The sequence below is a fragment of the Sparus aurata genome, chromosome 19, assembly GCF_900880675.1.
Source record: "Sparus aurata chromosome 19, fSpaAur1.1, whole genome shotgun sequence".
Lineage (NCBI taxonomy): Eukaryota > Metazoa > Chordata > Actinopteri > Spariformes > Sparidae > Sparus > Sparus aurata.
The window spans coordinates 24,681,358-24,707,279 of NC_044205.1; the positions used below are offsets into that span (position 1 = coordinate 24,681,358).

At 44.8% G+C, this 25,922-nt stretch overlaps 1 protein-coding gene across 6 annotated transcripts in view; it reads left to right on the forward strand.

The window, feature by feature from the left end:
* LOC115570266 (dipeptidyl aminopeptidase-like protein 6) overlaps positions 1-25,922 on the forward strand; it is a 242,231-nt gene that overhangs the window by 203,499 nt on the left and 12,810 nt on the right. For all 6 annotated transcript variants that reach the window (XM_030398729.1, XM_030398732.1, XM_030398730.1 and 3 more), the window contains 11 exons: positions 4,351-4,445; positions 4,937-5,011; positions 6,910-6,962; positions 9,075-9,156; positions 14,678-14,798; positions 23,889-24,043; positions 24,418-24,515; positions 24,961-25,084; positions 25,182-25,220; positions 25,404-25,511; positions 25,625-25,716. In XM_030398729.1, the coding sequence (XP_030254589.1) occupies positions 4,351-4,445; positions 4,937-5,011; positions 6,910-6,962; positions 9,075-9,156; positions 14,678-14,798; positions 23,889-24,043; positions 24,418-24,515; positions 24,961-25,084; positions 25,182-25,220; positions 25,404-25,511; positions 25,625-25,716 (1,042 nt within the window). The remainder of the gene's footprint in view (positions 1-4,350; positions 4,446-4,936; positions 5,012-6,909; positions 6,963-9,074; positions 9,157-14,677; positions 14,799-23,888; positions 24,044-24,417; positions 24,516-24,960; positions 25,085-25,181; positions 25,221-25,403; positions 25,512-25,624; positions 25,717-25,922) is intronic.

Below are 25,922 nucleotides of genomic sequence, written 5' to 3' on the forward strand. Positions count from 1 at the left end.
TCGGTTGAAGCGTTAATGAAGCCGACAGTACAATGAAGCTATTGAGGAACTATTAAAAAAAAACCTCATCTCACAGGTGAAGAGACGTAATGAAGGATCAGAGTCAGATCAGGTGAAGGGAACAATGTGAGTCTGATTTTTTTCTTGTCATTAATGATAATGTGGAACTCTTTTCTAAGACTTGTGAGCATTTAGTGGAATCAACTCTCTCATTAACTCAACATAAATACAGTGGGGCGGGGCCAAATTGCACAAAATGCCAGTTTCTACATTATCTACATAATCAATTAGTTTTTTTTTTTTGTCTTTGAAATGGCAGAATATTGTGAAAAATTTAAAAACGGCTCTGCGTTAAGTGCCACTTTCACAATTCAATTGGTATAAATGAACCTTAAATCACATTAAATACGATCCTGTGTGTTGAGTTTTATTTATGTTGACCCAGGTTTGGCACGTTAGCATCCAAAAGCACAACATACAACCGTTTCACCACACTTCGGTCTTGATTTTCACCAAAGTCGGACGTTTCTGGGACCGATACAGCAAACATCTTCCTCAACCTATTGTTCTTTCTTATAATAATATATATCTTGAATAAAGGCTCTCAGATGGGAGATGTCTTTTATTGTTATGTTTCCTGACATTTCCCGAGGAAGCAAAGCCTCAAATATTCACAGTTATTTAGCTGAAATCAAAGAAGTAGATGGTCAAAAGGATTGTTGAGTGGTTTAGTGGTTGACAACTAATTGATTAATCATTGCAACGCTACTTTCTGTCTTTGTAAACTGAGCAGTAAAACACAGAAGGACATAGTCATATCAGTCATAACAGGGACAACGTCAAACATGCTGTCATTGACCGGAATAACATTGTGTAAATAACTTATTTAATTAACTTATTACCGAGAACATAATTTGATAAATGGAGGTCCGTGGACTTTATTCTCACAAACTATATACCATCGGACTTTTCTCCATCTCACTCGTATCTCTGCCTCCCCGGAGTGTGGCAGGGTTAGGGCTGCGCCCAGGGCAGGAGGCTGTATTAATAAGACATACTACCGTGGAAAAGGTATAGATCACAGGAGCAAACAGCGCCCTGGGCTAATGCACAGCGCGCGAGCGTACAGGGGGGAAGAAAAAAAAAGAGAAAGAGAGAGAGGGAGCCAGAGATAGATGGATTGAAGGGAAGTCGTAATGCCGAGGGTACTGTGAGAGAATAGATGGCTCTCGGTCTTTGAAGGAGCAGAAAACAAAGAGTCTGAGAGGTGAAGGAGGGATGATAAGGTCTGAAAAGACGAACTCGGCAGGAGGGCTTATGAAAGGGCAGTGATGGGAAGGATTTGAGAGATCTGACGTCTGTCTGAGGTTTCTTGTGGCGGGTGGATGAAGGCAGAGGGGGGGAAAGATCAGCGACTCGCTGAGGCACAAAGATGAAAAGGGTTCCTGGGAGGGAGGCAGGTCTCCGAGCAAGTCACGAAGCAAAAGATAAAGTCCGATCAATCTCTCTGACCACTGATTCATCATCATATTGTCTTGCCTTAAAGCTCTCTCGCCCCGTGATTAACATTTCACGTATGAAGGTAGACCTTTTTATCCGGACGCCAAGCGGAGTCGAGCTGAAATAATGGAGCATGGTGAGGGCAAAAAGCAGCACTCTGTTATTTATCCCCATGATTTCCATGAAGGAGGCCATTTTCTAGCCTTGTTAGTATGCCGATGGTTTTTAACAAGGAGACAAAAGCTGTTGAGGGGGCGTTTGGCTATGCCAATCTAAAAATGTCTCAAACTGCTCTCCCAAGCACGTTCTGAATTAAAGCCATTGTGATGGTAATTTTGTCACCTCTAATGGACAATTAGATATGCTAGCAGATAGAGAGCGCTCTGCATAACAATCCCTGGGTTCTAATTACCTCGCCAAATGGCGTGGTTGCTCGTGCGCCTATGGATCACTAAAGCAATAAGACCGAGCGGGCGCAGACAGATTGAAGGTGAAAGGGGGCAGTTGCTGTATTAAACTTATCCGTCCCTGATAAAAGCCTGATGGATGAGGAGCGGAGTGAACTTTCATACATCCGTCGAATAATGGCTCCCTTCAAGGGGGTTTTCGAACCGGCCGCGTTTGTGCTGGAAGCTTTATTGTGTTCCAGGCACATCGAGAGTGCCGGGTCTTCTCTGCGGCGTCGAGGAGGTCAGACTGGAGAGCGCTCGCATTAAAACCTGGTCGAAAGTTGAAACGTTCTCTTCAAAAGATGACTTTTTTATTTTGGTGGGAATGTCACTCTCTAGTGCTCTACACTGTGTGAAGCGCTGTGAAATGCGCATTAAAGGCTGTTAAAACCTATTTTCTCAATTGGACTCTATTATCAGTGAGGAATTCCTGCATGAGAAGTTCGAACTGTTGTTTCATTTGAGAGATTTCTGTCCTTGTGTCTTGTTCTCTGAGCTTTTCTCACTGGCGACGTGGTGATGACTCATCTGAGATGGATGAGGATGAGTTGAGGAGTCTGAGGAGCGAAACTGCTCTGTAACAAACAAATGCAGTAGATACATTACCTCATCACTGCATCCTTCAAACGTTGTCATCAAGATCTGTGAATTATTCCCTGAGAAATTACTGAATATTAACTAAAAACACCTTGTCTTGCATGGTTAAAGGAAGTGAGATAAAACCCGTTGATCTGTCCCTTTATGAGGATCTGCGCCAAAAGTTTTTGTGGAAATCTTTTCATCAGTTGTTATGTAATACTGACCAGCTAACAAACCAACAAACAAACAGACTTAGATAAAAACATGACCTTTATAAGCGGAGGATTACCAGCTGGTAAAGATGTTCATAAGGAGGGCGGTGGTGCTCGTACCGCTTCCATCCACAGGGGTCACCAGAGTCAACAAAAAAGTTTCCTTGTAGCTGCTTTAAAGTTGTGCTGAAAACTTTGGAGCTGTTTTTGCACCCATGCAGTCAAAATAATCAGAGGAGAGTTTATTTACTGTTAAACTTTTGAATATTGTCTCAGGTTTTGTTCTTCAGGAGCCATTTTATTTATTTTCCTATTGCAGTGTTTTAAAGTTAGTGCTTATTGTATCTGCAGCAGAGATGACAGGTCGGTTGATCAATATCACTCAATCGAGCATTACTTATGAGAAGTTTGGGCTTCCAGTACTGATTTACTTCCCCATTTTCTGCACCAACATGGTTAAAATCAAGGTTTTGGTTTAAAGAGAGGTCTTTTTTTGGTAGTTTAGAAGCTAATTTATGCTTTTACTTCCAATTTAATACATTTTATAAAGAATATGTTGCATGATATTTGCTCAATATCCTAATACATACCATGGTGGCTCGCAGTCATTGTCACTGGTGTGAAGTTCTTTTTAGAAAACCAGCCTGTTTATATCATTAATGTGAATTATATTCTGAAAAATGCATTATTTGGGATTAAAACAGTGTTGGTAATGTATTTGCGACCCCCTATGAGTGTATAATTTTACTGCTTTCATGCTTCAACACTTCAAATCGGTGCATTAAACCAGTCAATACCCTTCAGAATGGATATTAAATATAAGATTTTAAATGAAAGTACGACGGTCTTCAAAACCAACTAACGTTTTTTCTGAAACAGAAGATTTGAGCTTCATCAGATATTCTTTTAATCACACGCCACCCAAAACAGCATCGTCCTGTTGCGGTCCGGTCAGCTTACGACCGAGTGGGAGGCGTTTGATCTGACGTACCACGGCAAACTGTTCAAACATATTAAGGCATCATTTGTTAAAACACGAAAAAGCCATCCGAGCCGTGCTTTTGTATTAAAACCCACCGCACATATTTGTTCCACTTGGTGACCCGTTGATAATTGTTGCACGCCTTGATGAAAAGTAGCACCTTTTCGGTCGCTGATGGATTCATAAAACCCTCAAACGAGCCTAATTTAATGTGCCTTTGATATTGAAGAGGTAATAAATGGAGGCATCCCCTAAAATTTAATTATGCAGTTAATGCCCAAGACGGCTAATAACTTCATTAACATTGAATATTTGCTGTTTTATTGTGCCAGCAGCAGTTATGTAACATTTTGAAGTGGAACATTTCGTGTTTTAATTTCTTTCCTGCGCAAAATATTTGTGCCAAAACATCCAAACGTCCTGTTTTACTTCCGATGTATGAGGCATCAGACGGCAGTGGAGGGCTGAGTTCAGAACAGGAGGAATTTCAGGGACATATCTTTGAACCTTTTGCCTTTTTTCTTGGAATGGGTAAGGGTTGGGAATGTGTGTGTGTCTGTGGAGTTGATACATCAAGAAACATCTGGAATCCAAAGCTTAATTCCTCTCTTTCTGTGTCTCCGTGCAGGTTATGAGCTTCTCTACCGCAATCGCGAGGGCGACGTCGTCAAGTTCAACGTGGACACGGACGAGAAGACCATCTTGGTGCATAACAAGAAGTTTGTAAGTTGTTTTTTTCATCTTCTCCTCCCTCCTTATTCTCTCACAATCACGGGACCAAAGATCTGACCACGGCTGCCCGTGAATTCAATTAAAACTTTTTTCTCACAGAGTCAGCAAATCAAAGCAACCATAGCTCCTTTTTTTGTTCTCACTACAAAGCTTAATCAAATGATCCATTATTACTCTGAAATGCGAGCTGCATGGTTAAAAACTTGAGGCTTTGGGTTGTGTGTTGGAATGAAGATGTAGCGCCGTCTGCGCCGCGTCGGCTTGAGTGGCGACGCACAACATTATGTCTGCCATCAAATCACCGAGCCCTGGTGCAAAGATTAATGCGACTCCCATTTGCTTCGGGAGAGGAGCAATCCGTCAAACGCAGTCATTTAAGGACTAGTTTAATGAAAAAATACCACGCATGGTTAAAGGTCTCATCTTTTTGTCTTCTTCTTTTCTTCTCCCCCCCTCGTCTAACGTCTGCTTCTGCTTCCCAGGAAATGTACAAAGCCAGCAAGTATGAGGTGTCTCCCGACATGAGGCATGTGCTGCTGGCCTACAACGTTGCACCGGTGAGCTTCTCATTTGTTTGCTTGTTTTTTGAATTAGCGAACTGACAGCCAAATATGTCAGCAGCCTACACTTGGGGTGGAGTGGGGGTTTTTTGGCTCGTCGTGTGGCAAAGGAAGGAAGGAGGGAGGGAGGGAGGAGAAAGTAATCATTGCGGGGTGTGAAGGCCTGCCGCACACCGCTGCCTGTCAGCGATGGCGTCGGGGGGGGCCGGCACAGCCGAGCGGAACTGTAGCGAGGGAGGCAGAAACACAAACAAACCCCTCGGCGCCGCGCCGGCTCGCGGGGAGGGAGGAGAGATCGACAGAAGGAACGGGAAGCGTTGGCCGGGAATGCATCATTTTTCCCGCGACTGCATCGTCTCTGCCAGCGCCCTTCGCTACGCGTCAAAGCGTCTCAGCTCCAAACATAGGTAGATCAAATATATTTAATCACTTCGCCAGCTGATGTCTGCGTGTATACTCGGTTCGCTCCTTGTCGGTCGGTGTGCGCCGGATGCTGGCAGGGATGCGGCCTCGCGTTATGGCGGGAAAATGAATGGAGGATATTACAACACTCGGGAGACGCAGAGAGCGCTGTACTGCATGTTTTTGCATTAGTTATTCCATCCGAACCGCCATCACCTTGATAGATGACAGTCATTCCTCCTTTACGCTCAGTGTGTCAGCACACAGTCGCACACTGGCTTCTGCACGCACACACACACACACACAGCTCGTCTCTGTAACACGCGGTATGGATCACGGGTGTTCATAATAAACACCGCGTTTGCATACTAACGCATAAAGAGCAGCCGCCGTTTGAATGTGAATGCGTCTCCGGTGTGCGGTGACTTTAACGCGTCCCTGTGCTGCACGTGTAGCTTCCGCGCAAGATGAAGGTATCCGTAGCGCGAACAATAAGGTATCATCCGTCAAGAACTTTATTTAGTTAGTTGAGATGAGTTTCTCCAGGTTTTCCATCAGTATATCTTTAACGGGATGCTTCAAAATGTGCACTGACCACGTCGATGGAAACACGGCTAATGTCTAATGCTGTTCTTCTGCTTTCATATCCTTCATTTTCAAAGATTTCTTTAAACCTTTAAGTGTTCCTTAAGATGTTTAAGTTAAAGGGATATTCCGGTGTAAGTTTAATCCGTGGTCTAACACACCGTGAAACTGTGTTAGACTCCCCCTCGAGAGATCAAGTTAGCAGACCGCTAGCTAACGTAGTTTTAGCATCCTCAGAAACGACCGCACGACAACAATACACTGCAGTAAATGGGTCCAAATATAGAACCGCCATCAAAAAGCCACAAATAACACTCAGAACAGCACCAAACTTCAGCAACATTAGAAACAGGGTCCCAGCACATATTTCGAGGCATCAAACATTTGATATAGTTGCCGTATTTGTCGGAAAAGATAAACAAAACTCACCACCCGAGAAGCCTTCCTTGTTGTGGGGAAGCCCTGTGAGTCGATTAGTGCTGTTCTGAGCATTATTTGTGGCTTTTTGATGGCGGTTTTATATTTGGACCCATTTACTGCAGTGTATTGTTGACGTGCGGTCGTTTTTGAGGATGCTAAAACTACGTTAGCTAGCGGTCTGCTAACTCTATCTCTCGAGATCTCTCTAACACAGTTTCACAGTGTGTTAGACTATGGATTAAACTTACACCAGAATATCCCTTTAAGATGAGCTTCTCCAAAATTTTCCATCAGTATATCTTTAACGCGATGCTTCAAAATGTGCATCGAACACGTCGATGGAAACACGGCTAATGTCTAATGCCGTTCTTCTGCTTTCACACCCTTCATTTTCAAAGATTTCTTCACACCTGTAGATGTTTAAATGAAGATGTCAGCGGCCATGTGAAGTGGTTTTAACATGAATCCCTTCCTCCCCCTCCCTCCAGGTGTACCAGCACTCTTACACGGCCTTCTACATCATCTGCAGTCTGGAGACTCCGTAAGTAGGCGTTCGGGGCGGCATCCTGTAATATCTCACCTGACCTCGCTGCCCCGCGACGCTGACAGCAGCTCGTTCCCACCTGCTCTCACAACCTGTTTTTTACTGTACCTCCTACAAAGCACCTCTGGCATTGGCCGCACTGTTATCCTCTGTGAAACGAAAGCTTTATTGAAGTATTCTGGGACTTGAAGTGGCAGCCAAGGTTTCCACGCAACTTCTACAGATCTCACTCAAACGTTAAGCTTCACAAAAAAAAAAAAAAGACACACTTTGACTATTAGATGTGATTCTATCTGGTGAGAGAGCTCAGACGTTCCTCAGAGCGCCGCAGAACACTCTGATAGAAACACTGCTCTGTTGTCTCAGTCGAGAACGAGGCTCTTTGCGATGCCAATCAGTCTTTTGTGGCTCTCTCGCGTCCTTCAGTGTGCAGCTGCTGCGGAGAAAGGAATCTGCATTAGTGAAATCTAGCAAGTCTGGACTCTTTGTCGCGACGTCACCCCTCTGATCTTCATTTTAAAACGTTAAAAGAGAAGCAGAACGTGTTCATTACAAAATAAATGAGAAATGGCTGCATTTGTGTGGAGCTTTCATCGAAAGAGCTTCACAATTTGCTGCTCATTCACAGATTCATACACAGTAACTCACACACAGGTGGCAGCAGGATACCGTGCGAGGCGCTGGGCTCGGCTGACCGTCGCGACCTGTCTGGGGTTTATAAACTTGTCCAAGGACGCTTCAGCATGCGGACGAGAGGAGCTCTTGAGTCATAGTCGCCCCCAAAGTGACCTTTTATAGCATGAACATAAACATGAAATCATGTTCTTACTCCTGACAGACAACAGAAAACCATGACACACAGTTACAACATAATAAATGTATTCCCTTCATGCAAAGGAACCCCAAAACCTTTCCCACGGTCTTATTTGAATATTATCTCTGTTGTCTTTGCCCCTTTGAGAAATGGCATCATGAATTAAAAACGTCGGAATGACCAGGAGATGTAGTCCAAGTTCCTCTGGCGTCCGACAAAGAGACTTTACTTCAAAAAAGGAAACCGACTACCTCAATATTACCAAGTGAAGTAGTGAACTTTTTAACTCGTGCAAGTTAAACATAATAGTCTTCTTTAGGTTCTTGGTAATTCTGAGATAATCTGTTTCTGGGCTCTTTTAAAGTAAAGACAACTTTTAAAATGTACAGTGCACTTTATTTAGATACAGTTTTGATAGGTTGAATACTTCCAGACTGACTTTTGCCCTGGTGCGCCTAATTTTCTCATTTCGGCGCACCAGCACTTGATTTAGGTGAACCTCAATTTAATTAAACTTCTTAACACATCATGTAAATGACTGTAAACACAGCACATGCAGCAAGGAACTGCAATAACCTCACTTGTTAAAATCAAAAAACTAAACTTGCTGCTGAAACAATAGTCTTGTCCCCTGTCTTACTGGGATACTGCTGAAAAATATAGTTGTAACCCAGTTTTCTAATAGTAAAAGTGTTAAGCAGTCATTTCTGAATCACTTTCTATACTCCTTTAATGTAAAATGTATTGTTATTGACATTATTTTCCCTTGTTAAAGAGTGAAAACACTCTTTTTGTTTCAATACTTCATGCCTGAGAGGGTTAAGAAGCCAGAATTGAACTGTTTTGTCAGCAGCCGATACAAAATACCTCACTTACTTCTCTTTCAAATGACTTCCTCACCTGCTCGCAGTATTACAGCCCCGTCAGCAGCTCCTGTGCTCAACTCTATTTGTGTGCTGCCACCCAGTGGTAGTGATCCCACAAAAAAAAAAAAAAAAAAAACCCACCTCAGCTGATGACCTCATTCATCCTGAGCTCCAGACAAAGACATAGAGGCAGTGGCACCTCTAATTCTGCAGCCTGCACTGCGCAGCACTTTCCCCAATCAGGAGAGGTGACACTGTTATAGAGTGCAGGTATTTATGGATACACTTAAAGCTTTGTTCTGTGATGTGCTACACTTGTTCCTCCTCCTGCTGCTGCTGCAGCGGCGCCCGAGGCAGACGATCGCCGTGTGCATGTGCGTCTGCACCTCTCCGTCTGATGGCATTGTTTCCTCTGTCTGTGCTCCGCAGGGAGACGTGGAACTTGAATCCTCCGGAGGTGCGAAACGCTCAGCTGCAGTACGCCGGCTGGGGACCCCAGGGTCAGCAACTGGTAAGAAACTACGATTCCAATGACGTCCCGCCCCGGGGCTCATCACTGCCTCCTGACGATGGTGTTTCAAAGTTAAGAGTCAGGCCATCCTCACTGTCTTCCATTTAGCCTTTTGAAACTGATCTTGGATGGAGAGCACGCTGAAAAACACAAAGAAAACACAGACAAAGATAAACGGGAATACGAATACAGAACGAATATGACTTTGCAGAAAGGGCAACCAAGTGCAAAATAAGTGCTCGCATGCATCGTCCTCTGCATGCAGTTTTTAAAGTTAATGGAAGACGCGGTAGAATTAATGACTTTAAGGGGATTTACAGCAGCCGTCTGATGGAGGAGCTGGAATGAGTAATGGAGGGAGTGCGAGTAGTACTTGTTTAAACCTGCATTAACTGATTTCTTAATTTTTTTTTTCCCTTTGGCTTCTTGGCGGCAGTACAACAAGCTGTTAACACAACACTGACAGATTATCACCTTTAAACATGCGCAGCAACATTAGCATTTATGTCCGTTCCCCACCTGATGGATGGAAGTCATTATAGTTTTAGTGCTGTTTTTTTTTTGCTCTCCGACAGCTCCCCGAGGCAAATGTCCGCCGCTTTAGCCACTAAATTCCTCACCGCGTCCGCTAGCTAGCTGCTCGATGCCTTCAAAATGGCCAAGTTGCTAAATGTATGTGTTTGCTGGTGATTCATTCATTAGACGGTAATGTTAATTAATGGTCGCGTCAGTCATATATTCAATTTCGAATCAAACTGTAAGAGAGTCTATAGCAACGACAAGAAAAAGAAACAAAACATACAAGATCAAACCATTTAGATTTCTTTTAAATATGTTGTCTAGGCCTTTGCTTTAGATAGCCGGTTGTACATTTATAGGACAAAATAAAAACTACTGGATAAAAACCCTGCAGAGCTGTAAAGGTTGGCATTCAAATCTTTCAATTCTAACAAAATCAATTCTAGAAGGTAAAAGAAACCACTCAGGAGGCGCGAGGACGGCAGCGATGTGATCTCATTTTTAGTTAAATTAAAGTCTGGGAGCTGCATTTTGAACAAGTCGGAGGTGAGATGTGGCTTTCTGACAAAAGAGGATAAAGAGCGTCGCAGTAATCCAGGCTTGGTGGAATAAGAGTACGAGTGAGTGATCTTTTCAAGGTCTGCGTGAGATAATTAATTTTTGAGACCGTCCTGAGCGGAAGAAAAACAGAGTTGAACAACAGCCACGCCGGCATTACCTCACCTGCTGTCTAGCTTGCTAAAATCGTTAGCCTGGCAGCTGTGCTCTCATGACTTAACCACTTGAACGCCAAGAATAACATGTACACAACGTCCTCGCTGCTTCCTGTATCTGGAAACAACACCGATGAGAGCGATGGGACTTGGCCGAAACAATGAAGTTGTGAGCTGAAAGACACTAAAACTGCAGAGTCGTTGTGTAATCTATGACTTCCAGCGATTCCTCATGACGTGATCCGTTGTTAATGCACAAATATTCATTAGCGCAGCCCTCGGGTTACTCCTCATGCAGTCATACACTGTGCCGATGCCAATGTAAATCTTTGCACAGATGTTAACTCCGCCGAAGGTCGCAGCCCGTGAAGGTGGGTCAAGCCTTGCATCGAAACGAAACTAATGGTGCGTTCAGGTGCTCCTTGTCAAATTACAACGTCAGATATTTCAGGGAAATTAACCTTAAACAGCTGAGTGGTGGCAAAAAGTTCCATTATGCCTGAGGTTACGGGCAGAGTTGTGACATTTTCACACATTTCCAACACAGAACAGCTCGCAAAACAGCGTATCAAGGTGATCGTAAAGGCATCCACACTCCGGCGAACAAATCAGGCCGCTAACGAGCAAACAGTGGAGTTAATGCTCGACTTCTAGTGGCGTTTTCATCGTCCCCCCCTTCATGTAATGGATTTACCCGAGATTGACGACGCAACTACCTGACGGTCACGTTGCATTTCCTGACTTTACGAGCTGACCGGGATCTCCTGAATGCTCCATTACATTGACCAAGTGACCGGCGCACAATGGATTATGGGATACCGAGGGGCGGCCAATGATTCACAGGTTGCGTCCTCTAAATTTGGTAGAAAGACAGCAGCTTTTTTTTTTTTTTTAGCTGAACTGTGATGCTGCACGGCGAAAAAGTCAGTCTAGAAATACCAAAGAAACTTTCGAGGGATCCAAACCGTGAATTAGCACTCGGATAATCGTTATGATTTCACGAGCAGCGTTCCCATCAACACCTCTTCGCAGACTATTCTTTCCCTCGGGGGTGTAAATCATCCAAATGACTCACCGAGCTCTCCCAGTAAACACATTTCAAATTAAACAGCATTGTTTGAATCACAAGGAGCAATGGTCCTTTGCGGCTCCTTCCACGATGAGTCATTTTCCGCCTTCATCATCGCGCAGTCGGAAAACTTGTCAGAGCATTAATGAGCTCCAGTCTGTTGGTTTGCAGGGCAGACAGACTGTAAGTGATAACATCCTGCAGCACAATGCTATTAATTACCTGTTATCTCGTCAGCGGATTAATTAACACGGTCGCTAGATTGATATAGCCTCCAGTTTCCCGCCATTAGCCGTGAAGTGTTTTTACTTCCATCAGGCGAGTTATGTTAGCGTGAAAAGCGACGCAGCAGCTGCTTCCCCCCCCCCGAAGGTCCGGGATGTCCTCTGTCGGAAGAGGTGGAGGTTGAAGGGGAGAGATGTCCGTCAGCAGAAAACAAGCTAAACGCGCTCTGCAAGCTAAACGCGCCGTCATATTCAGACACCTAATATACATAAATCAGCCCACCTGTTATTCTGTTCCCAAATCCCTTATGAACTTAATTAAATCTCATTTACTCTCCCGTAGAGAATGATCACATACGTACGAGCTGGTATTTACGCCGGCAAACACAGCTGTCCCGCCACATGTTAAGCTGTTTGTTAGGCTAAGAAGTCAATGTAATTGGGTGCATGAGTGGCATGTTATTTCTTTTTTTTTTTTCTTCACAGAGGCGCAGAGGCTTGTTTTTGACAAACTAAACTCCCCAGTGAATGTGAAAGTTTCTTTTCACGCTCCCTGTGGGCGGCTAATCCTCCACATGTGGCTCAAAGTGTGGACGTTCAGCCCCGCGAGACGTAACCTTTGTATTACATTAGACGGCAGAGACTGTGTGTGTGTGTGTGTGTGTGTGTGTGTGTGTGTGTCTGAGAGAAACCTCTTTTTAATCTTATGCTGTCCAACTTGTAAAAGTTTTCCACCAATTAAATGTTAAACCTACATAAAGTTGTGGAACTCGACAAGATTAAAAGGCAGATATTGAAATTTTTACTCTGTACAGGTCACGATTTAAAAAAAGTCTGGTTCCTACATGTCCCATAATGCATTTGGATAACATCTTTCTTTAGACCTTTTCTCCCAGCACACACTCAGTTTCTAACACAGGTTTTCCGCTAAACAAGACTGAGTGTCTACAGCCATGCTAGTGGGTTTGTTATCGGCGCGCTAGCTAAATGCTATTCTAACTCCCAGGATGTCGACGGTCAAAGCGAGCCTGTCATTGCAGCAAATGTTACCATTATCAAAATCCTTGCTGCTACCGAAAAAAATAAGCTAACATCCTAAAATATGGCGAGTTAGCCTTCCCTTCACCTGGTCGCTATCTGTACCAATTTAAACAAGCTAGCAGAAGCTAACTTTCTGCCCTTTTTGATGCCAGGGTGTTGGATTAGCATCCTGTTTCCACTGCAAACTGCTGACTGGACGTCGCACCCATAATTTACAAATGGTATCATGGGGCTTGGAAAAAGCTAAGACTAGTAAAATGTTAATGGGTGCTGCCAGACTTTTCTCCAGTACTGACACAAGACTGTGGAGATGGGTCATTAGCATGCAAACAAACTAGCAGTGACGATGCTAACATACTGAGGTATTATGTTCATCATGTTTACAGTCTCAGCTTAGCATGTTAGCATGCAAGCATCAGCTAAATGGCATTAAAACACACCCGAGCTATAAAATCATGAATCAAAGTTTAAGAGAAATTAAAATTCTGGCCTGATAATGATGTGGAAGTTATTGCAATTGAGCCTGAATTTTTTACGGCCCTGTGGATTTTATGGCCATCCATCTTATAGTTGTTGGCCTGAGGCTGTTCCAGTCTGAACCACAGTGGTGGACGGACACACTGACCCACTGACCAAAGCTACAGCACCTCCAGAGTCACAGACAGTAAAAACACAACTGCAAACCTCACATTTTAATGCCGTTTCCTTCAATTTGTCAGGCTTACATCCTCCCACCTAAATAGTTTACTTGGTGTTGGCGCGGTCTCAGTTGCGCGGCATCACCATCCCAGACAAACAGAACCGAAGCAGCAAAAGTTAGTGTCATCCCTTCCAAAATATTCTCGCCGAGGATGAGTGTGGATCCCAGCCATCGCTGGCAGAGTTTTTTAGCTTCCTTCAGAGAACGGGGCCAGGTCTTCTCTCTGTGCTGTGGCCTAGATTAGCTTCTATACAGGGACTCCATCTGCACCAAAGTGACACCAAACCACATGGGCCCCCCAAGATTGCGTCTCCTCAAGAGGAAGTAATTGTGACAGATTTGTGTTGCCTTAAAAGAAAAATGCCTCAGAAACATTTCACTTGGCACTTAGTTCAAGTGTTTCTCGTCACGTCGACCGTTTTAACGCTGCAGAAAGATGTCGGATGAATCCGCACGCGCCTGTCGCTCAGACTTTTCTTAGTGAGTTACGTTTTTTGCGGGGAGAATCATTTACAGACCGATACGATGGTACCAGCTCGAGGCCAAAAGATTCCATAATCCTTGAGATACAGAGCGAACTCTTATTCCGTAATAGCCCGAGATTGATTTCAGCGTGGCATTAAGGCTGTAACATTTTAAAATTCCAGCCCTGAGAGCCGCACCGCCCCGCCACGCTCACCGTGGGTGCTGATGATCTATTATTCTCTGTAATGAAAGAGTTGACCTTCAGTTATCTTGAAAGCCCCGCAGGCCTGCGGAGGAGAGCGTCAAAGTCGGAAGTTTGCTCCCAAGGTTGTTCGTCTTATCAGGAGCTCAAAAGACTTTCTCTTTTCTCCTCCTTTGTATCTTGTCAAAAAACTTTTGCTTGCCTCTTGAATGAAACGCTGCCGTCACCGGTGTGAGTCCTGTTCTCTTATTCGTGACCGTGCTAATGTTAGCTTCGACCGCCGGCTTGATCTTGAGCCGTGATGGCGTGATCTCTGCCTCGCCCGGGTCGCCCTCCTGAGATGTAACATGTCGGTATAAACGCAAAGACCGCCCGCAGGCTTCCTCCTGTGCGTGTTGATATTAATAATAACGATGAAATAGCTTCTTCACTATAAAGAAATTCCCAGTAGGAGTGCTGTCAGCCGGGGTCGGCTGCAGAGCAACGTCCACAGAGCTGGAAGTGGAGTCCTACGCAGGCGCATTCAGCTGTTTGAACAGAGATCCGTAACACTTTCAAATGTCTGCCTCCTCTTTTTGGCTCCTGTAGATCTTCATTTTCGAGAACAACATCTACTATCGCTCCACCGTGGAGAGCCGCTCCATTCGTCTGGTGTCGACCGGCAAGGAGGGCGTCATCTTCAACGGGCTCAGTGACTGGCTGTATGAAGGTAAGGCTGACAGGTGTTGCTATGAAAGGACCAGTTTGATTATCAAGAGTGATGCTTATCTTCTTTGTAAGATGAAATAAATGAGATGACTGGTACCTTTTTTATATATCTGTTGGTTGCGTATGAATCAACATTCCCAGTATTGTCTCCAATTTTGTGCAATTCCAAAAACGTTTCCTCTAAGTGAAAACCCAGATGCGTGTTTTCAGACTGGAAAGACTCAAACTGGCTCCGACAAGAAGTCAACAAAAAAAATCCACCAACTTGCAGCTCTAAAGCTCCAAAAATGTCGACTTTAGGAAATCACTGCCCGGCCGAGAAATGATCCCACTCATATTTCTGTGTAACTCGTTTGTAGACTTGTAGTGTTTTTGTGTCGATTAAATGTCGTGAAAGAAAGATTTATAGGTGCTTGTAAGCTGACTTTGGATAGAGCCAGGCTAGCTGCCTCCACCTGTTTCCATAGCTAAGCTAAGCTAAGCTAAGCTAAGCTAACCCCCCCCTGCTGGCTATAGCATTATATTTAGTGTACAGACATCAATACAGGTGTTTTTTTTCACAAAAGGTGTCTAACAATTCCTTCCGTCAGGTGACAGTTGTCGATGAAGTCACTTATTGTAGGCCACTGGCCCCAAACATCCAAACATTAAAGTAAATAAACCAAACTAACCAAATGCTTTAGCGGATTTGTTCTTAACCTGCAATTGTAGCATCTTTATAATTTGAATGAATTTAAACAGATTTTATTAATTGCACTTTCAGGATGTTGGAGTAAAACACCATTCCTGAACACTACTTTTTAAAAAAAGTTGAAGAAAGAAGAAGTCAGGAGCAACACAAGTTGTGTTACTCGTGACTTTTTGCAAATCGCTGCTTGTTTTTTGTGAAGACGCCGGTGTTAGATTGACGTTCTCACCAATCATTGACATTTTAATGACGGTCATGAGGTTGCTGATGGTAAAGATCCACAGACTTATGTCATCATCGAAATGAGCGTTCCATTCCGACCGTCGAGCTCAGACGAGTATGGAAGATCCAGACAGCACGTTTAGACCGGCAGCCCCTCAAAAGTGTCTGCTGTAACATATTTAAGTGCACCTCTTTTCTCTCTCTCTTTTCTCCTCATTCCCTCCCGTTACTCTAATTCGAACGCTCTGCGGCTACGCATGTATCAGCGAGTAATGACATGAGACAGCACAACTCCCCAGCGTCTGCAGCCACATTAGTATTTTTGGCGTGCGAGCGCTTGATTTCCTTTTTTTCCTGCAGGTAAATTAAGAAATTGTAAACTCTTGTCAACCTGCCTCTGCTCTACACAGCTTCCCCCCTCCGGAAAATGAATGACTGTTCTACACGGATTGCTTTGCATTAATTCAGCGGTGGCGTGTGTCGCGCACACTCCGATACAGATGTCACGGCGCTCTCCGATCAAAGCATCACCTGCGTGCCTCGCAGTAAAAAAAGAAGGAAAAAAAAAAAAAGGCAGCGTTAGCATTCACCTAATGAATTTATATCCGCTGCGCTGGGTGCACTCTCTGCTCCAGTGGAACAGTGTTTTAATAACAGAGCAGGAGGGAGACGGGGGGGGGGGAAGCTGCGAAGACACAGATATAGAGATAGCAGAGATGGAGACAGACCTGTGATACACAACAAGCTGTTAATCCTCCGCTTGGAGCGTAAAACGGCGCGCGAGTGTCTGATAATGTGAACGGCTGCCACCCGGGAGGATCTGGGAGCTGCGACGTGGAGGTTATCTGAGGTCGACGGCGCAGGACGAGAGGCATCAACCCCCGCAGCCTCCTCTTATCTCCGCGTCGGCCGGGGCTGACGCCGGAAGCCCCCACGTCCATCCTCCAGGAGCCGTATCCCTCCTCCGGCATTCAAACATTCATCAGGGCGTTACTGCAGCACTTTGACCTCCCGACTCGTATTTATGAGCCGCTGAAGGCTTTGTGATTCACACTCATCATTTATTGACCAGATAAATCTTCCGCGGGATCGCGGCGACGCTCATGACGATGATATAAAAGCGTGAAAAAAAACCCCCAACATAATTAGATTTTAGTTTCTTCCTAGTTGTCACCGGTGACGGCAGGTGGTCATCCTCCAGTCGGATTAAACAACACTTTAATTTAATCACAAGCTTTTAATACAGTCGAGTGTTTCTGCCTTTCCTCGCTGTTTTTTTATGAAGCCAGCTATCGTGAAGTATTTAATTATTCAGTCACAGATACGAGGCGTTATTTCAAGTTGAGATTGGAGACAGTGTCTTGAGGTAATAAGGACGTTTGGAGATAATGAGGGTAGTTAAGGCGAAATCCAAAGATAAGAGGCTGTAAGTAATTATTAATAATCATAGTTTCTTTGGACATGTTATTCGATGCGGCGAGCTGCAGTTAGATTTAACAGCCTCGCCTTTAATCGCAGATTCAGAGAGGCGGTGATTCACTTTCACGGTCGTATCTGAAGTCGTCGCTTCGTTGGCGCCGAGCTGAAACTGAGGCAGTCTGGTGGAACAGTCCTGCCTCTAACCCTCCCAACACGAAGGCTGTAAGGTCCAGTTTGTGTCGAGGCGGTTTTAGAGACGCGTTTAATCAATGGAATGGTCGTTTTGGAGGTTTGTGGTGAAGATAAACTGTACGACATTAACTGTCCACTCAGTTTATATCCATTAAAGTCAGGGTCGTGAGGGTCACTTCACTAACGGTTTACTGTTAAATCATGTCGTCAAAAGTGTAATCCAAGTATCACAAAGTGTTACTTGATTACTTTCTGTTACTTTTGGATTACCTCAATACCAAACATTCACAAGTTAAAGGTTGGAATATGGAATATGAGCTGAATGCCGCCATCTAGTGTCTCACGATCGTAGTCGCGACAACAAAAAGGTTATTCCAGCGGTCGGGTTGCCAGGTTTGGACAGGGCAGGAGGATTGAGCCGCCTCCGTTTCCTCCGTTTACTGGATGTGGAGGTCGATGGGTCACGATCAGTATTCTCATATCTAGGATCAACGTGATATGATGAAAATAAGTACAGCAGAGGAGTTTGACCGACAGGTAACGTTAGCTAAGTTAGCAAGCGAGTTAGCTTACCGATCCAGGAGAAAGTTCGCCATTTCCGCGTGTGTTTTGATGCCGTGGAAATCCTTTACCTGAGTCCATCGAGCGTATGCTTCACCGATATTTACTCTGGTTTTTGCTCTCTCTCGTCACTCAGCTGCTGGGACAGGTAACGCACCGTTCGCTGGGGCTCTGAAGAGCTTGCAGACTCCGCCATTTTACCCAGTGTCGGCCTAGCTGTGCCAAGCTTTGCCGAGCATTGCCGAGGTTGCGAAATTGGCAACCCGCAATGCCGGCCGCTATTTGGCTGGTACGATGTAAACAGGAAGTCATTGTCGAACCCGTCAAAATTTCTTAAATTATTTATTTCAGACTAAATATAATCTTTCAAGGAAACGCATTACTTTTAATCTGCGCCCCTCTAAACGCCCCGTGGATGTATTATTTTTGAACAAATATAGCTTTTAATAAGCATATTACATATTCAACCTTTAAGTCAAGAAAAAAGACATATTAGTTACTTGACTTTTATTCAATCTTGATAACGTCTCACCGAGCAGAGTGATCGTTACTTATCATACTTCATTTTAATCATAATCCTGTTGGTAATCTACTTCTTTTATGTATCTGTAATCTAATTACATCTGATCATGTAATCCTGTTACATGTATTCCACTACTAGAAGGTTTAATAACACCTCTAAACATTATAAACCTTCATGAAGCTGGCATTTGTTGAATTTGACTGCTTTAGTTGGAGCTAAATGTTCATAACAAACAACCGATCATTCATCAGTGTGTAGACTGAAATCAAACCTCTTTTATAGGAGTTAAAGTCGGGAGCGTCGCAGGTGACAAAGTGAGGAACACCTGTGGAAAAGTGAAAACATAATCAAACACCAAATACGACTCATTCTTTAAAGGGTTGGGAGACTGTTTAACATAAATGAGAACCCTCCTTAGTTCCAGTTAAGGTGAACACTGATACGACATCACCGGATTGTATTTTACTTCCCTGTTTCAAATCAACAAAGCCGGGTTCACCGGTAAAAGCTTTTTTATTTGCGCCCCTGTCCGGTGCTTTGAGGACGAACTGGGAGAGCAGCTGTTAGTCCGACCTTATCTCCCGACATCAGTGCCTGGCCTCACTAATGCTCTTGTTGCTGAACGGGAGCAAATCCCTGCTGCCGGGCTCCAAAATCCAGTGGAACGCCTGAAAAAAAAAAAAACTGGAGACTTCTGATTTTAGCAGGAAGTGTTCAATAATCACATCACGGTGTTGTGTTCAGGTGTCCACAGCGTTATGCCAAAATGGAATCAACGCACACATGATGATTTATTTGTATCCTGTTATATTTCTAACACACTAAAAGTCACTTTCATTCCCGGTAATGTTAAATCCCTTTTTAAAAAAAAATAAAAAAATGTCCTTAAGCCTGTAAATAGATTTGGCGCCGGCCCAGCGGTGATGCCGGCATCTGCAGGGGAGCTTAGGAGCCGCACCAGATTGTGTAATGTTTACATTCATCAGTGTGACCGCGAGGCGGAAGATTTTCCGTGCTAATGACTCGAGCTCCCGCTCTGGCCAAGGTCAAGCTGAGGCTCAGACTGCCGGCGAGGAGGGACGAGGCCTTTAAGCTCCGGCAGATTTGATGCCGAGGGGTGAAAGGTTGGCGAATAATCTCCCAGATTCGAACGTCCTCCGGGGCCGCGTTGCTGTTTTAAATCCACGAATGTGTGTGAGTGTGTGTGTGTGTTCTGTGTTTTTTTTAAGTGTGCATGGAGGAGACTGGGGGAAAACAATTAAAGAGACGCAGCCAAGAAACCCCGCCGGCTGTGTGTAATAGTCCAAAAACGCCTCAGGAGACTCTCAAGTGTTCTGTCATCTGTCTGCCGTCTGATTACCGAGGCCGCGCCGATGCCGACGCGTCCCGCAGCGCGACGCGGCCCGAGGAAACCACCGTTTGTCGGGCTCTGGTGCGGCGAGATAAAAAACCGCAGCGTTGCTTTTTGATTCGCGTCGTGTTTCGCCCCCCCCCCCATAGATGTTTGGCCAGATGACTTGTTTGCATCGAGAGCCTTGTGTTGCCCGGGTTTGTGTCTGTTTATCGCTTTCGTTTGCGGCCGAGCCCCGCCGGCGCCGCCGAGGAACCGCGCAATCAACACTTGGTGCACTCGAAAAAGGGAGAGATTAGTAAAGGGGAATAAAAACGTGGGTTTGAGTTTACGAGCCGCAGCTGATGCGAGACGCACAGTTGGAGGTAGTTTTGTGGAACTTTTTTTTTTAAGTGCGTCCGAGCTGCATCGCCTGTGGAACTTCACACAAACAGCAGGGCCGGGAAACTCTCCATCAGTCCGCTCAGCACGGAGGAAGCTTAATGAATTCTTGCAGGAGCCGGTGTCTTTTACTTTGACGCTGTCACTGTAGGACGCGGACTTTTTGGAGTCGCTGGTAAACAGAAATATTACGTCCGCCAGGGGAGACAATTTCAGGACTAAGTCAGCAAATCAAAACGTTATAAATGAGAGCGCTGGAGCTCGTTTGATTTTTAATAACTGTGGAAGAAAGAAGTGGAGCCGGGGACGCTCGCGTGATGGAAATAAATTGTCACAGTCCAAACAGAACAACAGAACCAAGGGAGGCAGCGAACGAGTCTTTACTCAGAGGGAGGTTGAGCGATACAAAAACCCAGGCAGGCGAACAAGGTCCAAAATCAAGGTCCTTCGTTTCCCTGTTTCTGGAGGACGCACCGCTACGATCCTTCGTGGCCTCACATATCCCAAGATTCTTTGCGCAGCCGAAAAAGAAGAAAGAAAGAGGGAAAATGGCGACATCGCGCGGCGTAGATCGTCACTTTCGCGGGCCTGGGCGGCAGAAATCGTGACGTAAGGGGTAAAACATCTGGTGAAATCTGGCTACTCTGCGCAAAAGAGGGGCGTCCAGTGTGACTTTGCGAAAAAAAAAAACTTAAAAATTAAGAAATATTTAGTTCAAATAGCAACAGATTCAGAGACAGCACGCCTTGTTACTTGTGCAACGTGTCAACAGAAACGCATTTAGGTGAATCATTTTGGTAAAATAAGACAACTTATACCAATAAGCTGCCACGCTGGACCGGTATATGCTGGATCCTACATTTCCCATGATGCAAGTCTTTAAAAAGAAAACATCAAACATGACGCAGAGTGTTTTGGTCACATCACTGTGACATCATCAGGGTTTCTTTTCTCTCAGAATGTGGACACTTCCGTCTGTCGTCTGTCGTCTGTGGAAACATCTTTTAGGCTAAGTGCACACACAGTACACATCCTCCGTTTCTCTGATTACCCTCCCGTCTGTTTGCCTACAACGGCGTTTTCTTCCCTCGTCACCGTGCACCGTGTGCTCTGGATGGAGCTGAAGACGAGGCTGCGAAGAATCTCACCTCGCTCCGTCATGTGCTTTTCTGTTCTCGCTCGGTTGTCACTTACACCGTCAGCTCAGACAGCGCGGCGGTATTTATAGTAACAGCTGCTTCTCTGACAGGTTTCTCAGCTGGAAAAAAGCAGAATGTCGTGACTTCTGAGTCTCGGTTCGACTCGTGGATCCCAGGATTCTGCAGTTGCGGTAGATTCAGTTAAGTTGATCAGTAAAGTGGTTCACAGTCGGGATGAATGAGGGCAGCTTTGCTTTCTGTGCCACAGTGCTTTGCTCCACTTTTGCACCTCTATCGTGTGACTCTGCTGCCCTCTGTTGGAAAGAAGCGGCCAACTTTTTTAAACACAACGTCATCGCCGGTGCCTCGGTGCAGAGTTCACCAGGTGGATTATTCCTGCCGAGAGAAAGAACGGGATGAAAAGCATCCGTCGCCGTTTGATTTTCTCTTTCCTCTCCCGTCCTCGTTAGTCCAGTCCGCCTGGATGTGTCACATTATTATTTCCCATCGGCCACTTGACTCGTCCCGTCTCATGCATTAATGATGCTCTTTGCTAAGTGAATAATGTGGTTCCACACGGCAGGATAGGGAGCAAAGAGAAGAGGAGAGGAGACCGGCATCAGCTCGCTAATCATCAGAGCCCGACTGATATATCGTTCAGCTGATATTTGTGGCCGATATCGCTGATATTTTTTTATCGTTTGTTGACAGAACATATTTCAAAAGATACTGTGTGTAACTTATTTAAAATTCTAGTGATTGTTTGTGAAGTATATCTTTAAAGATATCGGCCGATTTATCGACATCAGCAGGTTTTATTTCCCAAATATCCAGATTCATTCAGTGTCTGGTCGAAAAAGAAAAGAAAGAGAAATAATCTGGTTACCAAAGAGGCAGAAGTAGGAGTCGGCGCATTATTTCTCTCTCATTATTACTTCACTTTTTCTTTTGTTTACCTCGCACACATCAGCGTCCCCTCCAGCCACTTTCTCTCCTCGACTGGCCAAGGTGACCGGGCCGACCCCCCCCGGCCGAGCAGATCCGACAGGCCCGGTGGGTTCCACTCCACGTGGAGACGCTTTTAAAAGCTGCCGCCGGTTGAAGTTGGCGGGGAAAAGCCATGTGGAAACCGGCCGTGCGAGAAATCACTTTTATTATTTTGTATTTTTCTTCATCTTTTCCCAAAAAAAGATGCAGCGCCGGTGCTGCTCCGTTCGTCTTCAGACAACGAGATCCAATCATGCATGGCGAGGAGCGCAAACCGGACTAACTGCCTCCATTAGTCCCTTTTCTTATTGTCACCGGCAACAAAGACGTCTGGGTGTTATTATTAGTTCAGTCCAGCAGTGGGAAGATGCTACAGGCTCCAGTACCCGCGCAGGATTGCTGAAAGAACAAACGTATACGAGCGTCGCCATCAAACGATGCTGCGTGTCGAGTCGAGTGTCTCCACCGAGCGCGCGCAGTTAATGAAAATGCTAATTGGTAGTTGATGTCTGTTAATTCCCCAAAGCCAGCGCCCAGTCCCACAGATAAACAGCATTAATGAAATTTTAATTGCAAAAGTTGATTTTAAACGTGGCTGCCGGCGCGTCGTAACAAAGAGTCAGAGCAGGGGGGTTTTTTGACGCTGTCTGCGTCGACGCAGCAGAACTTCATAATGACGCCGGGTCGTCGCGGCCCGAGAGTTGTGTTGTCAGGAAAAGTTCCCTCAGCGAGATTTTATTTGCATAATTTCTTAATAACTCGCCGTGGAGAGGAGCTTTATGTGTGTGTGTGTGTGTGTGTGTGTGTGGCAGCAGAAAGAACTGCTTTTATCATCCGTTATGTTCTCGCTGTCTGTCGAACAAGAGGCTGTGTGACGGCGACACAGTTTCGAGTACACGCACCTGCACGCAGAGCGTCCTGAGGGAACTGTCGAGGTGGCGAGTCTGAAACGAGTCGAGGTGGCAGAAAGAGAGAGAGAGAGAGTGAGAGAGAGAAAGAGGGAGAGAGGGTGAGAGAGGTAATGATAACCCAAAAACTGAGGTTGTTCGGTTGCGGTCGTACCTGGTGAGAAATTGCTTGTTCGGTTGCTTTCTGGAAAAAACGCAGCCGGGTTCTATTTCGGTCGATGGGGTTGCGCTCGGATTTAAAAGCCGCTGTGATTTATGACCTCAGCATTCAGCGCTCCGGTTGTGTGTGTTTGTGTGTGCAGGTTTAAAAGATTGAGAGAGAGAGAGAGAGAGAGAGAGTCCAAATATAGAAAACAGGTCAGGTAAGAGTTAGTATGCTGTGCTGCTGATGGGGCAGAGAGAAGAACTTTTATATTTCTGCCTCTTCGACCTGATTTTAACGCAGGATTATTGTCCAAAACTGCTCAATTTATCATGAAGAAATCATTTTGGATGGACAACATTCATGCAGGAACATTTTAACGGCATTTATATACATTTTAAAAGACATTTTCCCCATTAAACCTGTTAATTTCTAACCCTGAGGAGAAGCAGCGGTGTGATTCTGTTGGCCCGCAGCCATGTCATTTACTCGTATCCCCGCTGTGTGAGTTTTTTGGGGTTTTTTTTACTCACTGTCATTATGATTGATGGTCATTTTTCTCCTTCTCTCTCTTCCAGAGGAGATTTTCCAGTCCCACATCGCCCACTGGTGGTCTCCAGATGGCGCCAGGCTAGCGTACGCCACCATCAACGACACCCTGGTGCCCAGGATGGAGCTGCCCATGTTCACGGGCACGCCGTACCCAATGGGGAAGGAGTACCACTACCCTAAGGTGCGCCGTTTTATCATCAGCACTAAGGGTGTAACAAAAAAATCCAGTTAGCTTTCCTTTTTTTTTTGTTTTGAACGGACTTTGGTGTGAGTTAAAGTTTGTTCCACCAGACTCCCTTTAAAAATCCCTTAATTTTGCGAGTTGTGCACTCAGGAGACCCTTTATAAACTTTGTGAAAAGCCGTCCACGACAAACTCTTAACTATTCGGACCTTCCTGTTAATTCGGCTAACATTGTACATAAAGATGCAACTTGTATCCGTTTGTTCTGAAGGCGTATGACTGCGCCGTTGGTACCATGATGTTTACGTGACAAATACTTGTACCACTACTTCCTTATTCATCAAAACTTGTTAATTTCTTCACCGTGTTCAGGCCGGTGAGGAGAACCCGGTCATCACTCTGTATGTCGTGAACCTGAACGGACCTCTTCACACCATCGAGATGAGACGACCTGATGATCCCAGGATAGGGTGAGGCCGTCGACCAATCATCTCTCTCCTACCTACATATTTTGTTGCCATGTATTCATGTCATGAAGCCATTTACGATATGTTTTACTGTCTTTGTGTTCTAAAGATTTGGTTGATTCTCCGTCTCCAGTGATGCGTTTCCACTTAATGCCGCCCTGTGTTTAGTTTTTGTTCTCCTCCGTTCGTATTCATGCCCAATTTCTTATTCCTCCCTCTCCGCGGCTCATTATATTCCGCGCTAATGTCTCAATTTCTCCGCGAGAGATCATTAATGTTTCATCCCGTTTTTCAAATTCTTTTATGATCAGCAGTTAGCGAGCGGAAACACTGTGGCTCGTTATTCCTTCAGTGCTGAACACGTATTTATTGGACGACGCTGACTCTCAGACCTCGCAGTGTAAACAAAGCTAATGGTTGTTTATTATAACGCCTCTGTGTTTGACAGGGAGTACTATGTGACCATGGTGAAATGGGCCACCACCACCAAACTGGCCATCAACTGGCTGAACCGAGCCCAGAACATCTCCATACTGACGCTGTGTGAGGCCACGACGGGAGTGTGCACGAAGGTACGCCTCAGTACTGTGTGTGTGTGTGTACATATACTGAACTTTGTGTGCTTTATTGATACACAACGACTGAATTCTGTCGACCTGTTTCCTACAGAAACACGAGGATGAAAGTGAAGGCTGGCTGCACAGACAGGTGAGAATACTGACGCAGTTGTTTATTATACTTCCGTAGATGACATTTTGTTTATAGCGTTGGTTATTTTCTTTATGATGGTCACCAAAATAAAGTGTTTACTCAGCTTTGTTATCCAGTGATTTGACGTTTGGTGCTTTATTTGTATGTGTTTTAACTGACTTATCTTCTGTGTGTCTTCAGAACGAGAAGCCTCTGTTTTCTAAAGACGGGCTGAAGCTGTTCTTCACGCGCGCCATCCCTCAAGGAGGCCGGGGAAAGTTCTTCCACATCTCCATGTCCATCTCCCAGGTAGGAGGGCGGTATTTTAAACACATTTTGGGGCAATAAAATCAACTCTACCGTTGTCTTAATATGCGCTTGTCTTCATAACATTATTGGTTTTCTGTTTTTTTTCTCTGAAGCCCAACACCAGCACAGACACTCTCCAGTCCATCACGTCTGGAGACTGGGACGTCACTCAGGTCCTGGCCTACAATGAGGACAGCCAGCTGATGTGAGTGAACAATCCTGCATCACACCGACCACACTCACAGCCAGAAAATATCAGTACATCACAACTGTCCATAGTTTTACTGTATGGATGTTGCTTTAATTTTAAAAATGTAAAAATAAAAAATAAAATATATATATATATATATATATATATATATATATTTGTGGGGGTTTTTTTGTTTTTTTTGCATGTGTGAAACTGTGAAA